This window comes from Ursus maritimus, assembly GCF_017311325.1.
Source record: "Ursus maritimus isolate PB19 chromosome X unlocalized genomic scaffold, ASM1731132v1 scaffold_X1, whole genome shotgun sequence".
NCBI classification, from domain to species: domain Eukaryota; kingdom Metazoa; phylum Chordata; class Mammalia; order Carnivora; family Ursidae; genus Ursus; species Ursus maritimus.
Window position 1 is genome coordinate 55,128,179 of NW_024423319.1, and position 22,107 is coordinate 55,150,285.

The following is a 22,107-nucleotide window of genomic DNA, read 5'->3' on the forward strand; positions in this document are numbered from 1 at the left end:
TATATATATATATATATATATATATCAGTAGAGATGGAGATAGATACTATATCTATCTATAGTTATGTAGGTGTAATATATAAATGGATATTTAGATTATATATATTTATATCTATACATAGGTGTAATATCTAAATGGATATCAGGCAATATTCAAGAATAGATCCTATGGGTCCTATTTTAGTGAATAAAGACCTATCATTAATAATTAGTATCTTGATTATTTGCATAGAATCAGATCTTGCTAAAGTACTTTCTAGGTACCTAAGGAAATTTAAACCTGTCCAGTATTTTAATCCTATACCAATGCACATGCTTATACCCATGTACATTTCTTTCTTGTGTATAGTTTTGTTTTGTTAAGTATGATATTTTTGCTAACATTAGCGACTTTAACATAACCACTGTCTGAATTATTTCAAATTCTGAATTAGTGGAGTTTGAATGAATCAAGTTCTGTTGTATAAAGATGTAAATGTCAAGCTATAGGAATAATTTAAGAACTCTTCTTAAATAAATCAGAGGATAATGTCTTAACCATTTCTAATCCTTTTCGCTTGCGTTTTTTGCTTGCAACTGCTGGGGGGAAAACAACTTAAAGACAAAAATAATGTGCAAAAACATCACAATATCTGAAAAGAGACACCCTGATCATTTTGTTACCATTAGACACCATTTTTAAGTTATAAATGGAAAGAAATAATACAAACAAGTGTATAGAGGAGACAAGATGGCAGAAGAGTAGGGGACCTCGTTTCATCCGGTCCCTTGGATTTAACTAGATAACTATTAAATTATTCTGAACACCCAAGAATTCAACCAGAGAAAAGAATCTGGAACTCTACATGTAGAAAAGCAATCACTTTCTGCAAGCTATCAGAAGATAAATGGCTGGGAGAGGGAGTCTCAGTAAGCTGACTACCAGAAAGTGATATAGCCCCAGAAGGCAAAATCAAAACCCTTAGAAATCTGCTCCAGTGAGAGACATCCCTGCCTTAAAGAAGCTTAAGGGGTGAAAAAGGGCAATATTCTAGGTGGGACAGTGTGGTCTCAGGATCTCTGGAGTCACAGAAATAATGGGGGTGCCTGTGCTGGTAGAGTTCCCAAGCATTGGAGTGGGTATGCTAGTCAGGGTCAGTGAGTCTGGGAGGGGGCTCTCAGCTCCGTTAGCCATAAACCAGGAGCCACAGCTCTGTCGGGTGACTGCTCTCTGCATGGGGACAAGGCAAAGGACAGGAACTCGGGATCCCTTCATGTTCCCCTGGGAGAGGTGGAGTGGGTGCATGCATGAACTGGCAACAGCTCTTAGGACAGGAACCCGGTAAAGGACAGTAACAGGTGACCCTCTGCCTCCCCCTGGGAGGGACAGAGCAGGTGCACACATCATTCAGTGACTTCTTTCCATGCCAGGGCTCTACAAAGTGCAGTAACATGGGACCCTCTGCCTTCCCACAAGAGGATCGGTGTGGATGTGCACTGCAGGAGTCTGCAGAGTTTGGCACACATGAAAGTGAAGACGGTTTATCCCTGGGGGTTTACTGGAGAGAGGGGACCGTGATCTCTTAGCTCTGGGGCTGGAGATCGGGGCATAGCAATTTTTATTTTGATCCTCTAAAGAGGCACAGAAAGCTTCAGGGAACAAAAGCCACACAGAGGACAAGCTTACACTGAGCCTGGCCCCTTGGCAAGAAACAGTGCAATTCTGCCCAAGCAAAGACACTTGAGAAGCAGCACAGCATATCCCTCCCCCAGAAGACTAACAGGAACACCAAGCTAATACCAAGTTTTTGGAGCACACGGGACTGTAAAACTCCAGCGCTAGGGGAAAGTAGTGTATAGAATTTGAGGTTTTTCTCTCATGACTCATTTATCTGTCAGTTTAAAATTTTCCATTTCTTTTTTTTCTTTTTTCCTTTTTCAACTAGTTACTTATTTTATCAACTCTTTAAGTCTTTTTTTTTAACTTTCATTTTTTACATTTACATTTTATAGATATAGTTTTCCTTTTTGGCTTCCTTTCACTCTATTCAATTTTATTTCTGTATATATATGAGTTTTGTTTTCTTTACAATTTTGGGATTTAGTTTCTTTTAACACACAGACCAAAATACATTCAAGACCAACTAGATCACCCTGTTTTGTCCACCCTGTGAAATTATATACTCCCTAAAATGTCAGAGTTGGAATTCAGGATAACAATTACAAAGTTACTAGACGGCCTTGAAAAAAGCATAAAAGACACTAGAGAATCTCTTAGTGCAGAAATGAGATCTAATCAGGCCAAAATAAAAAATACTCTAAATTTATGCTGTCTAAATTGGATGCTCAAAGTGCTCAGGTAGACGAGGCAGAAAAGAGAGCCAGTGACATAGAAGACAAGTTGATGGAAAGGAAAGAAACTGAGGAAAAGAGAGAAAAACAACTAATAGCCCATGAACAAAGGTTTTGAGAAATTAATGATGTCATGAAACTTACCAACATCAGAATGATTGGGGTGCTTGAGGTTGAAGAGAGAAAGAGAGGGCCAGAGGTGTATTTGAGCAAATCATAGCTGAGAACTTCCCTAATCTGGTGAAGGGAACAATATTCACGTCCAAAGGTAGAGAAAACCCCTCTCAAAATCAATAAAAATAGATCAATAACCCAACATATAATGGTGAAGTTTGCAAATTTCAGAGATAAAGAGAAAATCCTGAAAGTAGCTCAAGATAAGAGGTTCCTAACCTAGAGAGGTAGAAACATTAGACTTATATCAAACCTAAACACAGAGACCTGGCAGGCAGGAAAGGGCTGACATGATATATTCGGGGTAAAAAATGAGAAAAACATGTAGCCAAGAATACTTTATTCAGCAAGGCTGTCATTCAGAATGGAAGGAGAGATAAAAAGCTCTAGGACAAACAGAAACTAAAACAATATGTGACCACCAAGCCAGCCTTGCAAGAAATATTAAGGGGGATCCTATAAGCAAAAAGAGAGCCCTGCAAGAAATACTAAGGGGGATCCTATATGCAAAGAGAGAGCCCAAGAGTAACATAGAGCAGAAAGAAACAGAGACAATCAACAGAAACAGGGACTTTATCATTAACACAATGACACTAAATTCATTTCTTCCAATGGGCTAAATGCTCCAATCAAAAGACGCAGGGTGTCAGATTGGATAACAAAGCAAGACCTATCCATATGCTGTCTACAAGAGGCTCATTTTAGACCCAAAGACACTTCCAAATTGAAAGTGAGGGGGTAGAGAATGATCTATCATTCTAATGTACATCAAAACAAAGCTGGGAGGGCAAGCCTTATATCAGACAAATTAGATTTTAAACCAAAGACTGTAGTAAGGGATGAAGAGGGACACTATATCATACTTAAAGGGTCTATCCAACAAGAAAATCTAACAATTATAAACATTTATACCCCTAATGTGGGAGCAGCCAATTATATAACCCAATTAATAACCAAAATAAAGAAACACATAGATAATAATGCAATAATAGTAGGGGACTTCAACACCCCACTCACAGAAATGGACAGATAATATGAGCCAAAGGTCAACATGGAAACAAGGGCTTTAAATGACACCTTGGACCAGAGGGACTTCACCAATATATACAGAGCATTCCATCCTAAAGCAACAGAATACACATTCTTCTCGAGTGCATGTGGAACTTTCTCCAGAATAGATCACATACTGGGTCACAAATCAGGTCTCAACTGATATCAAAAGATTGGGATTATTCCCTGCCTATTTTCAGACTGCAATGCTTTGAAATTGAACTCAATTTGGAAATTTGGAAGGAACTCAAACACTTGGAGGTTAAATAGCATCCTACTAAAGAATGAATGGATCAAGCAGAAAATTAATGAAGACTTTTAAAAATTCATGAAAACTAAGAATGAAAACACAACTGTTCAAAACCTTTGGCATACAGCAAAGGCGGTCCTAAGAGGGAAGTACATTGCAATACAAGCCTCTCTCAAAAAATTAGAAAAATCTCAAATGCACAAGCTAATCTTACACCTAAAGGAGCTGAAGAAAGAATGGCAAATAAAGCCTAAACCAAGCAGGAGAAAAGAAATAATAAAGATTAGAGGAGAAATCAATGAAATAGAAACCAGAAGACTAGTAGAACAGATCAATGAAACTAGAAGCTGGTTCTTTGAAAGAATTAATAAGATTGATAACCCTCTAGTCAGACTTATCACAAAGAAAAGAGAAAGGACCCAAATCAATAAAAACATGAATGAAAGAGGAGAGATCATGACCAACACCAAGGAAATACAATTTTAAGAACATATTATGAGTAACTATATGCCAATAAATTAGGCAATTTAGAAGAAATGGCTGCATTCCTGGAAACTTATAAACTACCAAACTGAAACAGAAAGAAATAGAAGATCTGAACAGACACATAACCAGAAAGGAAATTTAAGCAGTAATCATAAAACTCCCAACAAACAAGAGTCCAGGGCCAGATGGCCTCCAGGGGAATTCTGCCAAACATTTAAAGAATAAATAACACTTATTCTACTGAAGTTGTTTCAAAAAACAGAAATGGAAGGAAAACTTCCAAATGCGTTCTATAAGGCCAGCATTACCTTGTCCCAAAACCAAAGACTCCATCAAGAAGAATTACAGACCAATATCCCTGATGAACATGGATGCCAAAATACTCACCAAGATACTAGGCAATAGGATGCAACCGTATATTAAAAAGATTATTCACCACAACCAAGTGGGATTTATTCCTGGGCTACAAGGGTGGTTCAACATTCACAAATCAATTAATTTGATACATCACATTAATAAAAGAAAGGACAAGAATCATATGATCCTCTCAATTGATACAGAGAAAGCATTTGGCAAAATACAACATTCTTTCTTGATTAAAACTCTCCAGCAAATTGCCTCAGCAATCAAACAACAAAAAGAAATAAAAGGAATTTGAATTGGCAAAGAATAAGTTAAACTCTCACTCTTTGCAGATGACATGATACTTTATGTGGAAAACCCCAATGACTCCACCCCAAAATTCCTAGAACATATACAGCAATTCAGCAACATGGCAGGATACAAACTCAATGCACAGAAATAAGTTGCTTTTTTATACACTAACAATGAGAGTGAAGAAACAGAAATTAAGGTATCAAGCCTGTTTACAATTGTCCCCAAAACCATAATATACCTAGGAATAAATCTAACCAAAGAGGCAAAGGATCTGTACTCTAAAACTACAGTATGCTTATGAAAGAAATTGAGGAAGACACAAAGAGATAGAAAAACATTCCATGCTCATGGATTGGAAGAATAAATATTGTTAAAATGTCTATGCTACCCAGAGCAATCTATACATTCAATGCAATCCCTATCAAAATGCCATCAACATTTTTCACAGAGCTGGAACAAAGAATCCTAAAATTTGTATGGAACCAGAAAAGACCCCATATAGCCAGAAGAATGTTGAAAAAGAAAGCCAATGCTGGAGGCATCACAATGCCTGACTTCAAGCTCTATTTCCAAGCTGTGATTGTCAAGACAGCATGGTACTTGTACAAAAACAGACACATAGATCAATGGAACAGAATAGAGAGCCCAGATATGGATCTTCAATTCTATGGTCAACTAATCTTCAACAGAGCAGTAAGAATATCCAAATGAAAAATGACAGTCTCTTCAATAAGTGGTGCTAGGAAAACTGGACAGCCATATGCAGAAGAATGAAACTGGATCATTCTCTTACTCATAGACAAAGACAAACTCAAAATGGATGAGATACTTAAATGTGAGACAGGAATCCATCAAAATCCTAGAGAAGAATACAGGCAGCTACCTCTTCGACCTCAGCCACAGCAACTTCCTGCTAGATACACCTCCAAAGGCAAAGGAAACAAAAGCAAAAATGAACTATTGGTACTTCATCAAGATACAAAGCTTCTGCACAGCAAAGGAAACAGTCAACAAAACTAAAAGGCAACCTATGGAATGGAAGAAGATATTTACAAATGACATATCAGATGAAGGGCTAGTATTAAAGTTCTATAAAGAACTTCTCACACTCAGGGCGCCTGGGTGGCACAGCGGTTAAGTGTCTGCCTTCGGCTCAGTGCTATGGGATCAAGCCCCACATCAGGCTCCTTCGCTATGAGCCTGCTTCTTCCTCTCCCACTCCCCCTGCTTGTGTTCCCTCTCTCGCTGGCTGTCTCTATCTCTGTCGAATAAATAAATAAAATCTTTAAAAAAATTAAAAAAAAGAACTTATTACACTCAACATGCAAAAAAAAAAAAATCCAGTCAAGAAATGGGCAGAAGACATGAATAGACATTTCTCCAAAGAAGACATACAAATGGCCAACAGACACATAAAAAATGCTCAACATCATTTGTCATCAGGGAAATACAAATCAAAGCCACAATGAGATGCCATCTCACACCAGTCAGAATGGCTAAAATTAGCAAGACAGGAAACAACAAATGTTGGTGAGGATGTGGAGAAAGGGGAACCCTCTTACACTGTTGGTGGGAATGCAAGCTGGTACAGCCACTTTGGAAAACAGTATGGAGGTTCCTCAAGAACTTAAAAATAGAGCTCCCTACAACCCAGCAATCGCACTACTAGGTATTCACCCCAAAGATACAGATGTTGTGAAAAGAAGGGACACATGCACCCCAATGCTCATAGAAGCAATGTCCAAATAGCCAAACTGTGGAAGGAGCTGAGATGTCCTTCAACAGATGAATGGGTATGGAAGAATGGAGTGTTACTCAGCCATCGGAAAGGATGAATACTTACCATTTACATCAACGTGGATGGAACTGGAGGGTATTATGCTAAGTGAAAAGGGTCAATTAGAGAAAGACAATTATCACATGGTTTCACTCATATGTGGAATGTAAGAAACAGTACAGAGAACCATAAGGCAGGGGAGGGAAAACAGAATGGGAGGAAATCAGAGAGGGAGACAAACCATGAGAGTCTCTTAACTCTGAGAAGCAAACTGAGGGTTGCTGAAGAGGAGGTGGGTGGGCGAATGAGGTAGCTGGGTGATGGGCATTAAGGAGGGCACATGATGTGATGAGCACCAGGGGTTATATGCAACTGATAAATTGTTGAATACCACATATGAAACCAATGCTGTGTTATGTGATGGGAAGTTGAATTTAAATTAAGAAAAACATAGAATAAGTTCCTTTACTTAGGCAAATTTAGCAAGGTTCAGAGGGGCTTCTACTCATATGTAACTCAGAAGCAGGAGGTACCAGCAAACACTTTTCAATAATTATTCAGTTGTATGTAAAATTGTACACAGCTGTATGACATTATCTCTTTCTTCACACACACACACACACACACACACACACACACACACACACACACACACAAATTGAGACACAAGCACCTGAAGCCAGAAAGCACTGTAAAACATTTCAATAATCATTTGGGAGAAAAATGGATAAATCTCAACCCGTAAAGACCATATTAGAAATATCAACTGGTTGTGATAAGAAATAGGTGTTGTATGTAAGTGATGAACCACTAAATTCTACACCTGAAACTAATATTGCACTGTATGCAACTACCTGGAATTTAAATAAAAACTTTAGGGGTGCCTGGTTGGCTCAGTCAGTTAAGCATCCAGCTCTTGGTTTGGGCTCAGGTTGTGATCTCAGGGCCATGGGATCAAGCCCTGAGTCAGTCTCCACACTCAGTGCTGAGTCTGCTTGAGTGATTCTCTCTCTCCCTCACCCTCTGCCACTCCTGCCACTCAGGCTCTCTCTCTCTCTCAAGTAAATAAATAAATAAATAAAATCAAATAAAAATTGGAACCAAAAAAAAATCAACTGGAATTTGAATAAAAACCTAAAAAATATAACAACTGAATTCTTCAAAAATTATTCAAAATGAAATTAATGAAAGTTAGGTTTGAAATGCTTAGTAAGTACAATGTCAAATATGAAACCTTCTGATAACTAAATTGAGAATTGATTCTCAATTATCTTTGTGAATGGAGGAGTGAAGTGGTATGTCTAATCCAAAATATGCATAATCCCAGAATTATTTCTACTTGGTTTTACAAAGCATTTTTTTTCTTACATTTGGCTATAGGCAAGTAGGATATTCTTGGGCATGTAAAATAAATTCATGTAAATTAAGGAGAGGAATTACTATAAAGCTGGGCATATTCCTCCTCCTCCTGTTTAATGTTTTTTCTACTTTCTGTCTTTTAGACAGAAGTGCTCATGCTTTTCCCCATTCAATACCTTATCTATCTCTATCATCTCATTCTAGGCACAAGCAAAGGGTTAAGATTTTGGTTTGAGGATTTTTCTTTCGATGTCTCTCATTGGGATAAATTCAAGCTGTAGGAGGGAAAGCCAAGTCCCTAATCCAAGGAAGGAGGCACCAAGGAAGGTGAAATATATAAGCCAAGTAAATTAGGAGGAAGAGAAAGCCTCAGACTGGGTTCTTACAGGTACTATAAGACATCGTGATGATGAAGAAAGAGTATGGGCTCTGGAGTTCAAAAGACCTGGACGTGAAACCCAGTTCTGCCATTCAATTGCTTTGTGGCCTTATGGAATTAATTTAAACTCACAGAGCCATAAATTGCTCACTTGAAAAATGAAGACAATATCCATAAGTCTACAATGAAGATTAAATGAAGTGCATATAGAATAGGATAAAAACAGAGAGGGAGGCAAACCATAAGAGACTCTTAACAATAGGGAACAAACTGAGGGTTGCTGGAGGACAGCTGGGTGGGGGGGATGGGGTAACTGGGTGATAGGCATTAAGGAGGGCATTTATTGTAATGAGCACTGGGTATTATATGCAAGTGATGAAACACTAAATTCTACCCCTGAAACTAACACTACACTATATGTTAACTAAAAACAACAACAACAACAACAAACCACTTAGCACCCATGCCTGGTATATAATACAAACTTAAATATTACAGATTTTCCTCAATAGTTAAGGTACTAAAGTTTACTCAAGAGTACATTACCTTCAAGGTAGTTTTAAAATCCTTTTTTCTTTCATCTACACATTCCCTCAAAATCAGGACATGGATCTGATTATTTACATGGTACTATTTCTAGGCTCTGTCAATGTATTTTATAAGTTAAGAAATAGATTATCATCTATTGAGCACCAAGGTATAATTCCAGCACTATTATCCCCTCAATATTATTTTATATGCACAAGACTGTTTTATTCTTGTATCAGAATTTGTTTATAAATACTTAGTCTAAAAAATCATTTTCTAACCCCCAAAGCCTTAACAGTGGTTCTTTTTACTTACAGCAGGTTTTTTATTTTTTATTTTTATTTTTTAAAGATTTTTTAAATTTATTCAAGATAGAGAGAGTGAAAGAGAGAGAGCATGAGCAGGGGGAGGGCCAGAGGGAGAGGTAGAAGCAAGCTCCCTGATGTGGGGCTCAATCCCGGGACCCCAAGATCATGACCTAAACTGAAGGCAGATGCTTAACAGACTGAGCCACCCAGGCACCCCATACAGCATTTAAAAAAAAATTAAACAAAGTACTATAGGATATATAAAATTTTGAAGCAGAAATGGGGAATCTGGAAATACTTCTCGAACTCCACATCAGCAGGTAAGGAAAGTCCTTGAAAGACACTTTGGAAACCACTGGTCTATAGGGAAAATCCTAACCTTCTAACCCTGATAAATAAAAAGTTAGCTTCACAAGTTGGCTTTTCCCCACACTTTCTATTCTAAACATATTGCCTATGAGTCTCCCACCTCAAATATCTGCTCTTGTCTCTTCAACTTAATTGATATTCCCCCTAACACACTGGGCTCTTTCTCACTAGTGTTTATCTGTCTGTAGTCTTCTCTCTGTCTAGAATGTTTTTCACTGATTCTCCTCCTATCTGACATTCAGTCTATAAAACATAGCTTGAAAGTTTCCATCTCTCTCTATATTACCCAACTTACCAAACTGACTTAGTTGCTCCCATCTCTGTGATCTTATAGCACCTGGTATGTACTTGTATTATAGTCTGTATCACACTTTAGTGCAATTATTAGGTTACATGTCCTCTCTCTAGTTCTAGTGTTGACAAGGACTGCTACTCATACAATTTTTCATTACCTTAGACATAATACCATGTACAGCAGGTTCTTTATAAAATTTTGTATGGTGAAAGGTATAAAAATCTCATTGTCATTAAATTCTTTTTCATTTTTTACCATGTAATAACTTTAATAATTTTTAAAGGTTTAGTTAAAGAAATATTAAGCTTATTTTTAAGCATTTCATGCAGTTTTAAATTCTTTTATAGAGAATTAAAAAGTGCAATACTAAAGTAAGAAACTGGTATTTTTAGGGGAGCACTGTTTATCATGTTGTTGATAAACACTGAATTATTAAGACAATGACCATTTGGATGTTCTTTTCTAATCATAAGGCTTCTCTACCAAGGGTACATCTTCTTTCTACTTTTTAACCTAGATTAAAACTGGACAAGATACACAGATGCTCAAAAACCTTAAAAACAAAGAAAAATATATATTACTGAAACATGTAAGTAAGTAGATGTGCTGCATTCTATAGAAGGCTTTGAGACAAGGCTGGTTTGGCTAGTACCCCTCATCCCTGCCCCCAGCACACAAAAATATACATACAATAAGGCCTCGAAAGGGATTTCCTGCAAGGAAATGACAATTTTTTTTAAAGAGTCATATCCATTTGATTTGAGTCACTAGAGTAACAAAACTGTTTTCAAGAATACTTTAAAAATTCAATACTGTAACCTCTAGTACAGCTTGAAAAGCTCTGAAGGACAAGGCAGTTAGATCAATATTTGTTTATTTCTAATGCTGGGCAGCATGAACAGACAAGGCTGATCATCAGATGGATTTTATTACCTGTTGGAGTGATAAGTCCTGGTGATAAAAGGCCGGGGACTGAATGCGGCAGAAGGCGAGCATTGTCCTGCAACACTCCCAAAGAACGCTTAGGAGGCCTGCCAGGCCTGGAACTGTTGAAAAACAGACAAAAACAAAGATCAGGTTAAAAATGTACTCTTTTTGGAAATACCATCACTTGCCATACTTGCCTCCTCAATCTTGTTTAATTACCAAGAGTCATAGGATTTTATTTAAAGACTACTTTCATTGATTACCAAAAGACCAATACTTTCCTTTCTACCAAATTTCTCAACATAGTTATGGCAAACATTAAAACCATAAAAAACTAATCTTTAGTTTAGATTACATTTTCAAGGCAGCACTTTGCAATACAGCTTACTTGTTGTGAGAAACTCAAAGTTATACCCCCTGCCCTTAAAGCTACGTTTGATCCCAAGTGTTAAAGCATGATACTGAGACCTGAGATAGTGACTCAACAGAATTCAGATTGTATAGAATGTGAAGTGATTAAGTCTCTGTGCAGAGAGGTAAAAGGGTAAAGAGCTAAGAGATGAAGAATAAGATGTGATTTTTTTAGCATTTCCACAGCTGCCAGGAGACCACCAGGAACAAAGGACCCCCACTCTCAGTAGATTTTTTAAATCTACCTATTATTTAAAACAGGCTATATAACCAGCAGTGCACTCTCTTGGAGTGGCTGTAGTAACAAAACCTGCCACTTTTGCTATCTAGACTGTCTTTTCTTACAGATTTATTAGTGTTTTTAACTGATGAGTTGAGGCTAAACTTATAGCATTTATCTGATCTATTCCATTTGCACATTCTTCACCCTAGCGTGAGCAGTTCAGGAATTGCAGTTGCAAATGTTAATCCATAAAATAATAAAATAGAAAGTCAGTATCTGGCTTCCATGACTCTAATACAGTTAGTGTACTGAATACATCATTGGATGCTGTCACCACAATGAAGAGAATTATAAGTCATTGAACATTAGGATCAAGTTATTCTCAAGTCATCCAATATATTTCAAATATTACTTTCTAATGTTGCCTATGATATTTCTATTGTTTTTTAGTAAAAATGCAGTTTAAAAGCTGACTAATTGGGCTTTTGACAAAATACTGAAACACTGTATTAAATAGCCCAAGCCACAAAAACATACGAGGTTCAGATAGAGAACACTTCCAAAAATGACTTTTGGTTCACAAAAAAAGTTTAAGTTAAACCTTACTCTATCAATTTTGCAGTAGCAAAGCTCTATCAATGTAAGACAAACTCGACTTCTTAAATGAAGACAACTTCTAGCAACCTTACACAGAGGTACCATTGCCCAATTCATTTTTCAAACACTGTGCTGGTGTTATTTTCTTTCATTGTACATCAATATTGTATATCAGTCTAGCATGAAAGATTCTGTTTTTCTCATTCAATGTTTCAATTTTATAAACTGACTCTCCCCTCCTTCTTCCTACTCGATTCTGAGCCATAACTTATTTTACTTAATTCAGTATTGTTATCCTGTTTGCCCTCACCTTGTTTTATGGCTTCCTCTCTTAAGGAAATGATAAGAAAAGAGCTATTTACTTCAAATGCCTTAAAGGATCAAAAGATCATTGAACAATGTTCATCAGTGTATATCCAGTCATTCGAAGTTAAATAATCTTCACCAATCTACACACAGTAGGGCCCAGTAAATGCTTAATTAACTCACTGAATAGGAAATATTTCACTGTTGCTACAGTTTCCAGATATTCCTTAAATTGCTCTATTCTCCTTGACTACATGAATACCAAGGTGGTTGCATCATTTAATCATCAGGTAATCATTTTTAAGTCTTGGACTCCACAATAATTATAGGAGCTTCTAAATATTATCCACTTGAATCTGACTATGTACAAGGTTAAAGAAGGGTAGATGCCACTTATCTTATGCCACTTCAAGAACCACTCAAGGACTAAAGATCCCTGGAGTTATGCATATGTAGTGACAATATCACTTATTTGATCATCCAGTAAACACTTCATCATCCAGTAAGCAAACATGCTCTAGGTGCCCAACCAATGTGTGTCTGACATGGTACTATATATAAGGGTTATAGAGGTTAAAATGGAAGCTTGACAAAGGCAGTGGTTTTGGTCTCTTTGTTTATTGATATACTGTGAATACCTAGAACAGCTTCTATCTTTGAGGAGCTTATTGTCTAGGGATAGAGATGTCTGTCTGACCTGTTGTTTTAAAATTTTGATTAACTCTTTAGTGGGTATGATTGTATGATATCCAAACTTGTTTAAATTTATCAGTGAGCTAAAACCATATTCAGATGCCTTTGTTTCTATTCTTGGAAATAACACTTGGATCCCTAGAATAAATTAATTAGAATCAAATTTCTAAAAGTGCTTTATAATCAATAAAGTTACATACTAATGGAAGATAGCTTTATTTTTGCCTTTAGACCTAATGATCCTCTCTAGTAAGGCACTCCTAGCACTAACATTCCTGCGTTTTTTTATTTAAATTCAATTAGCTAACATATAATACATCATTAGTTTCAGATGTAGTGCTCAGTAATTCATCAGTTGCATATAACACCCAGTGCTCATCACATCTCATGCCCTCCTTAACGCCTGCATTTCTTTTCAAAGAACACAAGCTTAACATGATGCAAGACTATGGAGGACACTGCAGAAAGTTGGAAAAGATCATTCTTAACAGATGATCCTGCTATACTTCTTATCTTTAAAAGCTTTATTAGCATCAGGCAGATATTTACATATTAATCAAGACAAATAAACATGTGGTGATTTAACTAGAAAACTGTTATTTGGATGACAATTTAATCAGCATAGGTTCAAAGGTCCATCATTGCAGCATCCTATCTCTGCTGAAATATTGATTGTGTTACTGATTTCAGTAATGCTTTACTTTACAGGAAACAAATAACCATGTAATTACTTTTTAATTGAATGATAATTGCTTGTTGGCAATTATTTGTTTTCTGTTTAATTACAGAGTTATTTGCACTCTGTAAAATAAAACAGCTTTTAAAAAAATTTCCCACCCAAATGACTCAGTGGATGTACCATCAATGAACACCATAAACAGAAGTTGTTAAGGTACAAGGCAAACAACCCAATAAATAGCAAAACTTTTATTAAATAACTCAGCTAAATCTTTAAGAGCTTCAGCTTATAGAATCAACATTAGGTGGTTACACCTAATTAATGGGTAGTTTGTAGGGAGATTATACCAAAAAAATCAAGATTTTGTCTGGGTCCAGGTCATTCTTTAACATAATTTATCTTGATATGTATTTCCCCCTTCATTCTGTAAGCTTCTTTAGAAGAAATAAGTCAGCTTCCTGAGGTAAAAGAATAAACCAACTTGAAACACATACCTACAGTATTTCATATTTCTGCAGTTGAAGTGGATTACCGTCAGGGCATTACCTCACAGTTTATAAACTTTATAGACTTGGTGGTTCCCTAAGAGGGAAATTCAGTAGGCCTTCTGGTATCAATAAGATATGACACATTCCATGATATATCTATTCCATGTTGTAATAGATAAAGTAGCTAGTACTTAGTTCATTAAGATTATGAAATTTCATTGTTGGAGTTATTTTTACCTCATGTTAGCAGCCATTTGTATATGAATCAAGGAATAAGCAACTGAGTAAAGTGAGTGATCTTGTTTTTCAAAGAATAAAAGTCTTGTTAATAAATTAGTGATGACAAGAGCCTTCAGGATAGTTAATACCAATAATATGGTCAGTACAAGATTTGGTGAGGAATTGCAAGTCATGTCATCCTCTTCAATGAAAGCTTGGCTTACTACTTTTAAAGAAATACTTGTAACATTCTGGAACAAACTGAGCAGATTGCTGAAGATATAGTGGCTGTTAGGGTGGTGTTAGCAGTCACTTGTAAGATCACTGCAATTGGATTCCTGAAGTGGGACCTGTTAGCAATGACCTGGGATTCACTTTTCAGCATTATCACTGATATTTAAAATCCCCTGGGATAATCTCTGAATGCATCACTTTTTCACTCACATTAGAAGCCAAGAATGACATTAGCTTTGAAGCTGTTGTTTACCTGTGAGAGAACTGCTCTGACTTTCAATGTGCTTTTTAAATTAAATAAGAATCTTTTTGCCCAGACAGTAAAACTTTTAATTGCATCATGGATTAATAATAATCTCTTAGGCCTGACATTTATTACAACATTTCAAGGATGCCAGTGGTAGTTAAACTCTACCTGACCTTTCATTGTTTATGAAGAGAAACAAACTCTGACCTCACAGCAGTCTGAATCCATCTTCTCTCAGTGTTGGCAAACTGATAATTTGTCTAACTATTGCACTGGATTGTATTCCCAACCAGATCAAAGGCAGCAGCAACTAATTCAGCAACTGGGAGAAAGTCACCCATGAAAAATGGGCAATTAACATTAATCATATATGAAATTGTTCAAGCTGATAACTAGAACCTGGTCACTATGGTAACTCTCATAAAATGGTGCTTATGTTAAGTGGGGCATCAATCGGCTCTTGGATCATGGGAACTTAAAGTGTGGCTCATCATGTCTCTAGGAGCTATCAATGCAAAGAACAAAATGACACACCAGAAGAAAGACCATTTATATTCCATCACCATTGACTCTTTTTTTCAGTTTTTTCAGGGTTTTTTGTTTGTTTGTTTTAGTGTAGTTGATACATAATAGTTTGAGGTATACCTTTTTCAGTTCTTATAGGCAATCCAAAACTCAAATTTGGATATGTTAAAATCATCATACACCAACATTCCATTAGAGTTAGGGAAGTTAAGGAAATTATCTTTAACCTAAGGGTGTTCAAGGGATGAAGAAAAACCTCCACTTGTTAATGGGTCACACATTACAATATCGGGGATCATATAGAGCAATCTGTTAATGCATTAATCTTATAACTGTGATAAATTGAATTATTTGTATCTATTATCTGAAATTATAATGTTTAATTCCCTTGTTAATGCTGAGTTTGTTTTTCCTTCAATAAAAAAAAGAAATCTGATGTAATAGACAATTTAAGGGTTGACTACTCACTTGATAGAAAGTATAACTGTGAAGCTATTTTATACTTCATTTACTTGACTCTGCTCCCTATTTAAATTAAATGTGCTCCAGGTCTGGTTGTTAGCACCTTTAAACAAGTTTACTTTTTGTCATAAATTGACTCAATTCTAATGAAGGTTTTAGTATAATTAACAAAGATCGTATAACAGAAATGCTCGTGTATGACTTGAATTCTTAGTGGCCTCTTTTTGTTCTGCTTGTGTAATTCCTATTAACTTCAGTGAAATCAATGCACCTTAGTAAATCTTAGAGTAAATCAAATTAAATAAACATTTCCCTTTCTAAAGAGTATCATATCACTGTCAGATACAATGTTTTTTTTTAAAGGCATTCTTGAATTCAAAGATTATGTCACTGTGCAAAACTTCTGATATTAAGAGAATGGATAAGTTAACATTCACATTTGGATACATTCCATTAGCATTTCAAATTCAACTACACCTCCCCAAATCCCACTCTCCAATCCTCCCTTCTCTTGTTTTGTCATCAGTACAGGCGTGCTCTCCTGCTGATTGCCGAAACTATAAACTTGAGGGCAATTTTGATTCTCCCTCTTCTTCTCCCTTAATTTTCAGTCTCCAATATTTTTCCTCCATTGTAATGTGTTGCAGATTTCCATCTCCACCTATTGCTAACACCCTAATTCAGGCCCTCATCACTTCGTGCTCAGGCTATTTTTAACAGTTTGCTTCATTGTTCCAATTCATTCTATCTATGTAAACTGTCCTGTGAATTTTGGCGAAACATCCCTTTCATTATGTCATCTTTTGCTTTAGAACCTTCAATACTTCCTGACTGCGTACCAAACAAAGTCTAAATGCCTTAGTCTGGCAATCTCCCCAAATATATATTTCTTTCCTTTCTCCAATTACTTCTTAAATGAGTCTTCTATTCTGGCTGGAAGAGTTGATTCACTGTCTGCTAAGCATAGTATCTGACCTTAGAACCCTTTCATTGTAAAACATTTTCAAGGTATCAGAGTTCCTTGAAGACATGCTTTGTTAAGTTCCACTGCCTTGGGAAAGCTTCAGTATAACCTGCTGTAACTGCTGCTGCTTTTCTAAAAGGCCACTGACTTTTACTTTGTAACATTATTTATAGGTTTTCTTTAATGGTTATCACAAAGGGCACTTTAGTACCAGCATTAGGGAACCTGTTCCAAATAACCAAAATACTGTCTTTCATGTTTGGCAAATGAAGTCCCATTAGTTACTGTCACAGTCTGTGTGTAATCCTATGATGATCTCAATAGTTAACATCTCAGATTTGAATGTCAATCAGAAAATACAGAAGCATGACCTTAATATCACCACTCAGGAGAGCTTAGGAAGTTGAGCAAGACCTTTAGGAATGCAATCACTATTAACTTGACTGCATTAGTCTCTATGGTTAGGGATATAGCATGGAAGAACATATGCAATTGATAAACACAGGCACCAGTTTCCTTGCTGATTTAATTTTTTTAAATTTTGCATGGATAAATATTAGCAACTCATACTAAAATAAAAATAATTTAAACAATCTTAGATATTCAGTCAGACGCAGAGGAAAGCTCTAAAAGTTAAATCTGAGTTCTAATTCCAGTTGTGGTAGGCAGAATTCTAAAATTCTCCTCCACCCCAAGATTTCCAGCCATAATCACTAGAACTGTGAATATATTACACCTGAGGTCGTTACAATTACACGGCAAAAGGGATTTTGCACATGTGATTAACTAACAAGTTGACTTGAGTTAATAGAAGAGGAGATTAGATGGACCCAATCCTTTAAAAACAGAAAGGAAGTCAGAGAACATACCATTGCTGGTTTGAAGATAGAAAAACCCATGTATCAAGGAATGCAAGTAGCTTCTCGAAGCCAAATGCAATCCTGGGCTGACAGCCAGCAAGGAAACAGGTATGCAAATCCTACAATTGAACTAGATTCTGCCAAAAACATCAATGTGAGTAGATTCTTCCCCAGATCTTCCAGATTAAGAGCCCAGCCTGTCAGCACCTTGATTTCAACCTTCCAAAACTATGAGAACCCACTCAAGCCTCTCCAGACTTTCTGATATGGAAAACTATGAGATAATAAATGAGTGTTGTTTTGAGGTGCTAAATTTGAAGCAATTGGTTACACAACAGAGAACTAGTACACAAAGGGGAGCCTGGGTGGCTCAGTCATTAAGCGTCTACCTTTGGCTCAGGTCATGATCCTGGAGTCCCGGGATTGAGCCCCACATCCTGCTCCCTGCTCAATGGGGAGCCTGCTTCTCTCTCTCCCTCTGCCGCTCTCCCTGCTGATTCTTTCTCTCTCACTCACTCAAATAAATAAGTAAAATCTTAAAAAAAAACACTAGTACACCAGTTCTGCCATTATTGAGACATGTGACCTCAAGCAAATTACATGACTATTCTAGATGTACTTTCTCACTTTAAGATTAGAGATGTAAACTAAATAATCTATGAATCTGATCATTAGAGCCATGTTACATTTCTGGTCTAATTCAGATAATTCATTAACTTCAAAGTGTGCATAGTTTTCCACTTTCTCAACTGTTTTAGCTTATATTTTAAGTTACATTAAGTTTCTGTATTGATTCTATGGAAAATTACCCAAAAAAGAACAAAATGTGTGCATAATGCCATAGTATTATCCTCACCTGATAGTTGCGTGTAATTAGTCCCTCTCTCTCTCTCTCTCTCTCTCTCTATATATATATATATATGAACACTGGTTTAAAAAGTTAAAAGTGCTATACAACTTAAAAGGAAGAAAATTCTGACAGACACTGCAACATGGATGAACCTTGAAGACATTATGCTATGAGAAATAAGGCAGTCATAAAAAGACAAATATTGAATAATTCTACCTATATGAAGTATATATAGTAGTAAACTTATATAAATAGAAAGTAGAAATGTGTTTTCCCGGGGCCAGGGTAGGGGCTGGAGGTGGGGTACGGGGAGTTAGTCAATAGGTATAGAGTTTCAGTTTTGCAAGATGAAAAAGTTCTATAAATCTGTTGACAGCAATGTAATATAGTTAACACTATTGTATTATACACTTAAAAATGGTTAATATGGTACTAAAATGTATTTTACCACAATTTTTTACATGCTGTACAAATTTAGGGAGTGTTGTTACTATGCTTGCAGTTATTAATAGTTAAAATTTCCACAGAAATAATTTTGAATGCCAAAAAAATTCTATCCAAAGAGATACACCCTGCAGTTTACATATCAAAAAAGTAGTATTCTCATCTGAATGCTAGTACTAAAAGAATTACCGACTCTCCTAACCATCTCCTACCACATATTTAATTTATATCCCAAGAAGTCCTTACTTCTAAGGCAGAATTCAAGCTTTCCATTTTAATTTCACAATTCTAATTTTTCTTAGGGCAACTGTACTACATGTTTACCCATAGATAGATTTTTTCTCATTATTTTCCCTTCCCCATTCCTTACTTTGACAGGAAAACATTTTTTTAGGCATTTCCCCTCCCCACAAAAAACTTTGCCCCATATCTCTTTACTGTTTTGAAATAATAAGACAATCTTTATCAAAGAAACAATAGATCATAGCAGTTCACTAAGAAATAGAGAACTGAATTTTAATTTTTTTGTTGTAGATTGTGGCATGATCATGTATAAACTGCTAGATTTTAATAAGTGGGCTTGAAGAGCTTTAAGGTTGCCATGGCCGTAGACATGCTTATGACTAACTAGATGGTCTCATAAAGTTCCCTGCCCTCCCTCACTTTCATATTGAAATCAGGTAAATTTGGGTAGATTCAAATGCAACAAGTAAATCTTGAGACACAGCTGCCTGGTTACAGATTAAAGCACTTTTCCAAAAAGTCACTTTCCCTCCCCAAATCATGGTTTCCACAAGGCAGCACAATTTGATAGGCCAGCAATGTACTGTGAATTCAGTTTGTGACTCTGAGAAGCTCAACCTCTCTCTGCTTCAGTTTCATCATATGCTAAATGGGTACTGAAATGATTTGATTCAAGGAATTATGAGGAATTAGAAATTCTTTTCCCTAAAATCCCCCATAATTAAATAATGTGCAAGAAGGGAAAAGAAACAGCCAATGTGTGAACAATGTGTGAGCAGAATTTTCCAATATAAACAGATTCTCATTTTATATAGTAGTGGTGTGTTGCATCATACAATTACTTTGATAATGTTCTTATTGGAGTATCCCTGAAGCAGTTTTATCCTTTTTTTAGCTGTTCTAAGTAAAAAACATGATCACTTTCATTATTTAATTCCTCAAAAATATCCTCATACCTCACTGTCTTCTAGCAAACAAAATTGCCAAATCTGACAGCTGGCAAAGATTATTTTCTTATTTCCCTCTAGCTTCCCCTCTTCCCTATAAGAGAGAACGTTTTCCTAAAAACATGGTATTTTCCCCAAACCTATAACTTATTACTTTAACCATAGAAAAATTAAATCAATGTAATTTGCAAATTGACAGTATGCTTTTTAATATTCCCTCATGAGTACATTTGATTCCCACTGGAATGGTTTACCACTTTCTGAGGGAAATGAAATTAATAACACCTACAACTAATGTGGGTCTCCATTTCAGGTGAGAATCTCTTTGATACTACTGATAATGAGTTGATCTTATAGTTCCTACTAAGAACAAGACAAGGTTGCAAAAAGGGCAAACCTTTTGTTTTTTTTCTTAAGGTATATCATTTTTATTATAATATAATTCAACTGTGAATACCCTAATGGCCATTTTTTTCTTTTCTCTCCCTAATAGGACTTCACAACAACCCAAACCCTAATCCTAGTCTTAGGCTGTGTATTGAAATTTAGTTGTGAAGAGAACATCCTGCCAATCCTGATCATCGACTGAGCCCCCTACAGATGGTCACTCTCCCAACCTTAGCCATGCACAGAACCCTATGTCAGGCCCCAGACAGCCCTGTGTATGGCCAGAGAGTGACCAATATTAAGGACAACTAGATATCTCACAATGACCCCAGTAGGGAGCAGAGGAAAGGAGAGGTGGGAGGTCAACACAGGCCTATTCCACATGGGGACTTAACTCATTGTGCATATCTTCTCAAACATGGGTAGGAGGCATTTTTATTATGAAATATGATACATTCATTTCAGTTTCCTAGCAACAGGATGCCAATCAGCAGACTGTAATTCAAGGATTCATCTTTGTTATAAAGGAGTTGGGAACAGTGGAAGGCAGGAGGACTTCCCAGAAAGAGGTAGAATTGACAGTGTGATTTGAGGATGAGGAAACCAAGCCTGCAGAAGGAGAAACATCAGAAAATCTGCCTTTCCTCTTACATTTTCTTTCAAGCAGCATTTGTCCTACTGCTGCAGCTTCTGGGATATTTTGCTTCTGCATTAATTCCTAGTGTCATTGGGAAAAAATTCAAACCATACGGCATGTTCCTGAATCACAAAACTTCTTCCATATGCAAAACACTGACAGTAGAAAATTAATCAGGACAAACAGTAGAAAACTAATCAGGACAGAAACAAGCTTACCCATATGTTATCTTTAGATTCAAATATTGTACAAACCTTTAAGAATAGATATGCTGGGGGTTGTGTTCCAAGATGGCGGAGGAGCAGGAGACCTACAGTTTGTCTGGTCCCAGGAATTCAGCTAGAGAGCTACCAAACCATTCTGAATACCTATGAACGCAACTGGAGAACAAAAAAAGAGTAGCAGAAAATTTATGAACAGAAAAGCGATCACTTTCTGCAAGGAGGAGAAAAGATGGCAGAGGAGTAAGGGACCCCTTTCTCAGCTGGTCCCCTGAGTCAAGCTGGATATGTACCAGACCATCCTGAACACCCACGGAATCAGCCTGAGATGCAGGAAGATACATCTGGATCTCTACAAACAAACATCTCCAGCGCTGAATATTAAGGTACTAAGCGGGGAGCCGCGAATCTGCCCACAGACATCAGAAGATAAACGGAAGGGGGAGGGAGCCGCCGTGCTCCGGCCCCGGGAAGCAGTAGCCACCTGCACTGGGGAGGCGGCCGGACTCCCACACCGACACCCACGAGAGAGCAGACTGAGACCTTGAGCCCGGGAACCCGGGCGTGACCAGACTGAAAA

General features: G+C 36.8%; 1 protein-coding gene across 1 annotated transcript in view; it reads right to left on the reverse strand.

The window, feature by feature from the left end:
- Positions 1–22,107, reverse strand: part of DACH2 (dachshund family transcription factor 2) — an 835,748-nt gene that overhangs the window by 444,919 nt on the left and 368,722 nt on the right. Inside the window, exon 3 of the mRNA XM_008700629.2 lies at positions 10,897–11,009. Within this exon, the coding sequence (XP_008698851.2) occupies positions 10,897–11,009 (113 nt within the window). The remainder of the gene's footprint in view (positions 1–10,896; positions 11,010–22,107) is intronic.